The sequence below is a fragment of the Vigna angularis genome, chromosome 6 (genome assembly GCF_016808095.1).
Source record: "Vigna angularis cultivar LongXiaoDou No.4 chromosome 6, ASM1680809v1, whole genome shotgun sequence".
Lineage (NCBI taxonomy): Eukaryota > Viridiplantae > Streptophyta > Magnoliopsida > Fabales > Fabaceae > Vigna > Vigna angularis.
In genome coordinates, this window is record NC_068975.1 from 1,678,887 (window position 1) to 1,688,141 (window position 9,255).

Genomic DNA, 9,255 nt, shown 5'->3' on the forward strand with positions numbered 1-9,255 from the left:
AGTTGTAAGTATTTTAATTCTCCTTAGAAATATAATGAACGATTGCTTACAAGTAGTTCAGACTATATCTCTCGTAGAGAGGATTTGATTACAATACAAAGTAGTGTAAACACTCGTAGATGTTTCTCTCTTCTCTCTTACAACAGTAAGCAATATGACAATGAAGTGCGAGAGTATCTCTTTCTCTTTTTCTCTTGTCTTCTCTTATCTTAAGCTTAGATATTTTTTTTTCTTGAGATCTTTCTCTTTTGCTTCATTGGATAAATATTTTGTTGTAAGCTTTTCTTCACTATGTTATCCTCTTAAGCTATCGTCTTGATTTTCTTCTTGAGAGATCTTCAATTTATAAGTTTCATAATTTTTTGTCTGTTAGACTAAGCTTGTAGCCTTGATACTCGTGCTTTCTCTTTCTTTTTTGCACAACATGTGTTGGGTAAGTCAACTTGTCAAAGCAAACATACTTTTTCAGTCCTTTTCCTGAAGTAGGTTGTACGATCTTTTTAGACTTTGCTTCAAGGGAGGAACAATATGTGAATATCACCTTTATCTCTAACGTCCACTTTTTGATATTTGATCTATAACACTGTGGATGCATGTAGAATAACTTATCTGCAAGATTAGAGTAAATTATGCATGCTGCAAATACGTCTTTTTTTTTATCACTTTTGTTGTTTTTGAACGTTTAGCATTTAATGTCATTTAATACTTGCTCAAAACAACAAAGTGTTTTTTTGAATTTCTACTGTTAGGTAGCATTTTGAAATTAAGTTCTTTTCTGAAGATACCAAACGTGTATATATATATATATATATATATATATATATATATATATATATATATATATATATATATATATATATATATATATATATATATATATATATATATATATATATATACACACTTCATCATAAGATTAAGTACTTGTTAAGTTCGTGGTATCGTTTAGTCAAGTAAACACTTCTTTAACTTTTGTCTCTTTTTAAACAAATAGTGTTTTACCACGGGTCTGGATGTTTTGACGTAGATGTTTGCTATGTCCTAAGAACCTAAGTTTTTTTTTATATTTAGGATTCGTTCTAGGTTGTGTATGTTTGGGGTTGACGCTATAAGGCTTGTGTTTTCATTTGCATTCCACCTAGAGAAGTCTTTTTCCTTTGTCTTACCATTCTCAATTTTTGTTGGTTCAAAGGGGTCATTGATCACAACATCCCAAACACATTTGTCAACTGATTCCAAGAAAATTTCATCCTTATTTTCTAAAAAGGGTAATTTTCACGCACAAATAGTGGTGGTCTATTTGTGGATGCACCTTCTCCAAAGGTTTGAGATATATTGGTCATCAGGATCGATTTAATCGATTAAGCAACAAAGGTAATCGATTAAAAATCAAGTAATTTTCAAATTCCATCTCTGGTGCCAATTATAAGAAAAGAAAAATGCCTTATATCTAAAGCCAAGAGTGGGGTGAATTGGATTAAGTCTTAAAATTTATTCTTTTCAAAATCTTTGTGAAATCTTTGGCTTTCATGAAATTAATAAACAATAAGTGAAGAATCAACAATAAAAGAGAAAGAATAGAGAGAAAGATCAACACAAACAATATATACTGGTTCGGCTAATCCCAAGCCTACAAACAGAGATAACCCTCTCAATGCACTTCTCTCCACACTAAAAATCAATATAGCAATACAATAGATGAATAACCCCACTCTCTTACAACACTTGAGAACACTCACAACTCTCAACACTTGGCCACACCTCACAAGTACACAAATACATAATGTTTGTGATGATTTTGATCTTCAAGTCACACTCCTCTTGGTATAGACTAAATCAGAACAGTTTTTAGCCCACTTTCTTCAAAGAATCTTGATGTATAAGCAACAAATGTAACCTTGATTCTCTAAGATCTTTTCTTGAACGCTCCTGTATTCAAAACACAATGTAAATGTTAGTATTTGAAAACGATAACAATTGATTTTTATGAAACATAACTCAAGACATATATATATATAGGATTTTCTGAATCATGACGCATTATAATGGATTAAGGTTTTTATGTAATCTGTTAAGGTTTTGGTTCTTTTTAACATTTTTTTCTTATGTTTTAATGGATTATCATGAGCATATAATCGATTATAAAATCACATAAGTCAATTATAAATTCAAATGATAGTTATAACAAATCACTCTATTAAATGAATTGATTAAACAAAGTAAATTGTTTTAATCGATTAGACAACTTATGTAATCGATTAATCGTGTACTTAAGCAAATTTCTAAGCCAATTTCCTTTTTAAACAGATTAACCCACTTATGCAACAAATCATGACATTGCTTTCTATTTTAATCAATAAGACAACTTATGTAATAGATTACTACAAAGCAGTTTTCCCCTATTAAGCATACAAAGTGAATTGGTGAAATCTAACAGATTATATACTATGTTAAATCGATTATTTTATCCAAAAATGAGATTATTAATCTGTTTAATACATGATTTATTTAATATAAATGAATTCTCATTCAAGCACACACAAGATATAGATAAAGTAATTGTTATGTCATTTGTTGTGCAAGAAACCAAAAAATCATTCTTTTATTCATCAATGAAAACCAAGATATATAAGGAAGTTGAAGGTCCCTATCAACAATTTGGAATTCAGGTATCGAGAACGAAAAAGAAAGTTAAATAAAGAGTTTAAGATAACCTAATCTGAATCGTGTGAAAAAAATGTTTTGTAGAGATTATCCATCTTACTACTGAAACATGGGTTAAAATAGATATGTTATTTAGTGGAAGATGTAGAGAATAAAATAGTAATTAATTTAATAATAAAAGGGTTAAAATAAGTTTAATTCTTGTCTAACTCATTAAATTTGTTTAATAAAATAATTAGTTTAATAATAAAAGAGTTTTTCACCAATAAATTTGTTTTGACATCTCTTGTCTAACTCATTAAATAAGCCTGTAATGAAGTGTATAAATCCACCATTCTATTGTTTAAATAAAAGTTATAAAAAAATTTAAAATTAGTTTTTGTGTATTATATTTCAAAAATACAATATTATTATAGCTTAAATCATTAACACATAAATCAAATTTCTAATTATTAATTATAATAGAATAATTTAAAATATAAAAGTAACTATTTTAATTTATTTGATTAAAAAAATCTTTTAATATATATATATATATATATATATATATATATATATATATATATATATATATATATATATATATATAACAAGTTTTAAAAATAAAAAATGAAAAATTAGAAAGAAAAAGTTGACCGACTAGATCCCGCTAGTTCACATTTTAACCGAATGAGTTAGGATTTTTAGTCCGTTCTCCTACGAGGGACCATCCCACTCCATCCCATTTTTAAGGGACCATGATACATTTTTGCCACGCCTATTAAATAGTAGTAAAACCAACAAATCTGAAGTAAATATACTTGAAGTAAATAACACAATCGAAGACTGTTGAAGAATCAACGCGCAAAGTTTTATTGTTGAACGTTTCCTGATTCCTCTGATTAATGTTTGGTTCCAGCATGCTTACTTTGATGACACGAACATGATTGATATGGTATATAGAGGGGCAACGCAACATGCGCTATATAGATAAGGTGGTAGGAGTCAGCACTAACACCATCTTCTCATTTTCCAAGCCATGTCCTCACAACTTTCAATTTTTCTTCTGTGGTTGCTATATGCAACTATGTTCCACAGAGCTGCCTCTGGAACCAGTTTTCATCTTGTTTGCAACGAAAAGGATCGATCCGCATTGCAGATATTCAAACTTGGTGTTGTGAATCATTCCAACAAGCTCCCTTCCTGGTCCTCTCAACAAGATTGCTGCTCGTGGAAGGGAGTTCACTGTGACAACAACACAGGAAGAGTTACAAGGCTTGATCTAAAGCAACAATACTTGGAAGGTGAAATCAACTTGTCTTTGTTTCAAATTCAATTTTTGAGCTACTTGGACTTGAGCTTGAATGGCTTTACTAGTTTAAGTGCACCATTTGATGCTCATGCTAGCTTCTCTAATGTCCAGTTTCTCGACTTATCCTTTAATGATGATCTTCATGTTGATAATCTCCTCTGGCTTAATCAACTTTCTTCCTTGAAATATCTCAACCTTAGTGAAATCAATCTTCAAAATGAGTCCAACTGGCTTCAGTCAATGCAATTGCATCCATCACTGTTAGAGCTAAGATTGGCAAGTTGTCATCTTACCAATATCAGTCCATCCATCAAGTTTGTCAATTTTTCCTCACTCTTATCTCTTGACCTCTCTGGGAATCATTTTGATTCAGAATTGCCCTACTGGCTTTTCAACCTCACCACCATCTCCAATATCGACCTCAGCTTCAATTTTCTAAAAGGTAGCCTACCAAAGAGCTTGTTGAGCCTTGGAAACCTTAAATCTTTAAGGTTGCACGACAATGAAATTAATGGATCGATCCCGGAGTGGCTAGGCCAACATGAACATTTGCAATATCTTGGTTTGTCTGATAACATGTTTGTTGGTTCAATCCCTTCATCAATTGGAAATCTCTCATCCTTAGTTGACTTGAGCATAAGCTCCAGTTCATTGAGTGGTAATCTTCCAACCAGCCTTGGACAGCTCTTTAATTTGAAAAGCTTGTTCATTGGTGGTGAATCCTTGTCAGGTGTTCTTCATGAAAACCATTTTTCCAATCTCTCTAATTTAGAAGCACTGGTGTTGAATGCTCCCTTTTCATTCGACTTGGCTTCTGACTGGATTCCTCCTTTCCAGTTGGAGGGCATTAGTTTGAGCAATGCAAAGTTAGGTCCTAAATTTCCAGAATGGCTTTACACACAACACTCACTAGTATATCTAGAGGTTCCTAATTCAAGTATCTCATCCATAAATGGTGACCAGTTTTGGAGGTTTGTGGCTAATATTACACAACTCAACCTCTCCAAGAACAACATCTCTGCAGACTTAACAAACATCACACTCAACTCACAGCTCATATTTATGGATCATAATAATTTCACTGGAGGGCTCCCACATATATCAGCAAATGTTATCTATTTGGACTTGTCCCGCAATTCTTTCTACGGACCAATTGCCCCTTTGTTCTGTCACAAGTTGGGCAGTCAAAACAATTTGGACTATTTGGACATATCATTCAACCTTTTAACCGGAGGAGTTCCTGATTGTTGGGAGTATTGGAAAGGTTTGTCTTTCCTTTTCATGGAGAGTAACATGCTAACAGGTGAACTCCCTCCATCAATAGCTACATTCATTGATCTCATAGCACTGGATTTGCACAACAACAGATTGTCTGGCCATTTTTCATTGGACCTATCGAACATAACAAATTTGGAATTCATCAATATCAAACAGAACAACTTTTCAGGGACTGTACCAACAAAGATGCCACGTGCTATGGAAGTGATGCTACTGGGATCTAACCAATTTGAAGGAAACATTCCAACCCAGCTATGCAATCTCTCTTCACTGATTCAGTTGGATCTTTTCCACAACAATCTCTCAGGACCTATTCCTCCATGCATCAGTGACATTCCTAGCATGGGGGGAGCACAAAGAACAAGTCATTACCCGTTTGAGTTCAATTTGTACAACAAAGGCCAGGAGCTACAGTATGAAGACTATGGATTACTCAGAACACTTGATCTTTCATCTAACAACTTGTCAGGAGAAATCCCTTCACAAGTTTTCAGTCTTGTTCAGTTACAGTCCTTGAACTTGTCCAGAAATCATTTCACAGGAAAGATATCAAGGGAGATTGGAAGCATGAAGAACTTGGAATCTCTTGATCTATCTAGCAACGAACTTTATGGAGAAATTCCTGGTTCCATTTCCTCTATATCTTTCTTGAGCTTCTTGAATATGTCATACAATGATTTCACTGGACAAATCCCAGTTGGGACTCAGCTTCAGAGCTTGAATGCTTCTAGCTTTGCTGGGAACCCTGGGCTTTGTGGAGCTCCTCTACCAATTAACTGCACACAAGGAAATGGTAACGTTGAAGTGTCAATGCAATATGCAGGAAGCAATGATGATGCCTTTGAAACCGAGTCACTCTACCTTGGGACAGGAGTTGGTTTTGCAGTGGGATTTTGGGGGCTTTGGGGTTCTCTATTCCTTAACAGGACATGGAAGCGTGTGTATATTCGGTTCCTTAATTATGGTGCACACAAACTTCATGTCTTTGTGGCTGTCAAGTTAAAATCTTTAGTGGCACATCACTAAGTTCCATGTGGCAAATGAAAGTTGATAACTCTGTCAAGATGCCTATACTTTATTGTCTCTTGTTTTGTGGACCCATGAACATCAATTTGAATATATGCATTTGTTCTATGCACTGTATTAACCTTATTTCTCCCCATATTTATTTGTTTATACTCTTCAGGTATGGCTTTACAGATACAAAACGAACTTTTAGTTCCTAATAAATTCGCTGTTCTTCGGATGATTTTGGCCAAAAGATTATGCTGCCTTAGTTTGCTTCTCAGCTACGCGAAAACCAGATATTAGATGCATGTTTCTATTGTTTGACTCTAAAGCTTTATGGGGGAAATTCAAAATGGAAAAAATTAAACTTAATTTAAAACAAAACTTCATTTCTATTTTAATAAAAATCTCAATAAATAAATAAAAAATCATTATTTTACAAATATACATTTCATTGAAAAAATAAATATCATATTAAAAAATTGTTCTAACATTAACTACGTGTATATTCGTCAACACTTATATAATTATATACTTCCATGATAAATCATGATTATTGCATGTGAAAATCATTATCACAAACATATGATTGAGTTAATATCACAAAGAAAAAACATCAATTTTGAAAATAAACTCATTTAATGTTTACGACCTACAACATTTACGCTATGTGTGTTTTAAGAGAATTTACTGTTTAGAGAGATTTGCGAGCGAGTAACTAAATTCGTTATGCGTTCGGTTCAACTGAAATGCACGAACGGATTTGCGATGAAATGCGGGATGGTCGCACTGTTCACTCACCCGCAATTGTGAGGAGATTTGAGTGGATTCTTGTGGAAAAGTCGTATGTGCCCTCTAAAGACGAGGCGACGTAATCGGTTACGGCATACGTAACCGGTTACGCATAACCGGTTATGCAATCGCGCGAGGGTCGAACAGCGGAGGCAACTGGCGGCGTCTTGGGCCACAGCTCTCGACGGCAGACTCGGTAGAGGCACGACGAGGAGAGGCGATAGTATTTCTCTCTCCCGCGTGACCAGCGATGGTCCTAGCCTGGTGGCATCGGTCGCGGCTCGCGATGGTCGGCTCCCTCAGGTGGCGAAGACGCGAAAAAGACGAGAGATAGGGAAGGTGGTGGCGCGATGGCCGTTTTGGCGCGGTGGCCGGTTTGGTGGCACGTAGGGAAGACGCCCCTTCGTCGGAGTTTTGGGCTGGAAGGTGGCGTGGTGGCTGGATTCGAAGAAGCGCTGACGACGTGCTGGGCCGAAGGGAAGGGCGCCATTCTTTCTCGCTCTGGGGAAGGGTCTGTGAGAGCAAATGGAGAGGAAGATGCTGAACCTAGGATTCCTAAAAAACGAATTGTGCCAAACTCTGAAACAAAAAAAAAAAAGATATATTTTCCTTGCACCCTCAGCTTTCCTTGCACCCCATCTTTCCTTTTCGAAAAAAAAAATATAATACTTATTTTGATATTATAATTTAAAAAATCTACGTCTTAATAAAATTGAATATATTATATTTTTTAATTTATTAAAAATAAGTTGATTATTTAATTTTTATAATTTTTAAACATTAATTTTATAAATTATTCATATTTTTTTTTATAAATATTTTTACAATTAAATATAACATTTATAAACAACATTTTATATTAATTTTATAATTGGGGGCATTTTGGTAATCTTTAATTTCTATCAATTAAACTAATTTTTAAAATGTATCACATCAATCAAATCCTACACTAATTCTCACAAACTTTACTTCCAAATCCACTCTCAATTACTCACAAATCCACTCAAAAAAACAACAAAAAAATTACTCTCAAATCCACTCAAATCCATTCAAATCATCTCCCCCAAATCATCTCCTTCAAATCATTCCAAACGAACACAACCTTAGAAGCTTATATAACTTTTCACAACAAACCACAACAATGCCTTGATTCATAGAGTTATCAGTTCAAAGACATTCATCCTCTAACCTTAATACTCAAAGAGTAAGTATCACACACCAATCAATAAAGTTCTGCGTCACGAGACATTTGTCCTCTAACTTTGACATTCCAAAGACCCTAACAAGCAAACCTCAGTTCATAAAGTTCTCAGTTTAGAGACATTTTTCCTTTGACCTCAATACTCGAGAATCAAGTATTAAACACTATTCAATACAGACATTTGTCATCTGGCTTCAACAATGCAAAGACCCTCCACAAACAAGCACAACTTAACATAGGTCATAAAATTTTCTTCCTAGAGAAATCACTTCATTGTCTTGCTTCTACATTCTAAGAACCCTCCACTCCGTCGAGCTACCAACCAAGAGATACATTTTCAAGGCATCCACTCAAGAAGCATGCCCTAAGTAGAGCTACAAACAATGCTTAAACGAGCCTAGCCCTAACAAACAACTTATATCTAACTAAATCTTACACAACACACCATGGAGCTACTCACAAGCATTAGACCAAATTACAAACCAACAAAACTCACAATTACATAGCAAAACTCCACACAATTTCCTATATTCTACCCACACCTTTTCAAAAGCATGTTAAAAACTTTATATGAACACTTAAACAAAAGACATGTTATTTTTCAAAACTCTTCATAAACAACCACAATTTAACATTAGTAATGATATTTATACACAAAATTAAGAAAGAACCAAACAAAGTCAACAAACAACAAAGTTAGTTTCCCTCAACACCCAATATACTCACTATAACATGCTTTTCAGAATGCCACTTGTAATTTATAAGACTTTGATTAACTTAAAGAAATACCACTTCTGATACCATCACTAAATAATAAAGGGTTAAATATGTTTTTAGTCCCTAAACTATTGGCCGTTTCTGGTTTTCGTCCCTCTTTCAAAGTAAGGTACAATTTGGTCCTCATTCTTTTCGAAACTTTGGTTTTAGTCCTCAAAAACTAACACCGTTAAAAATGTGCTGACGTGGCTAACGGGAGACTGGCAGATTTTTTTTTGTCAGAGTTTATCAGTTTTTCTCCAGT

General features: G+C 34.1%; 1 protein-coding gene across 1 annotated transcript; it reads left to right on the plus strand.

Moving 5' to 3' along the window:
- The first annotated feature begins 3,304 nt into the window (after window positions 1–3,304).
- On the plus strand, window positions 3,305–6,352 carry LOC108342073 (receptor-like protein EIX2). Its single transcript, XM_017579776.2, has one exon. The coding sequence runs from the start codon at window positions 3,683–3,685 to the stop codon at window positions 6,257–6,259; it is 2,577 nt and encodes an 858-aa protein (XP_017435265.1). The 5' UTR covers window positions 3,305–3,682; the 3' UTR covers window positions 6,260–6,352.
- The last annotated feature ends 2,903 nt before the right edge of the window (window positions 6,353–9,255 follow it).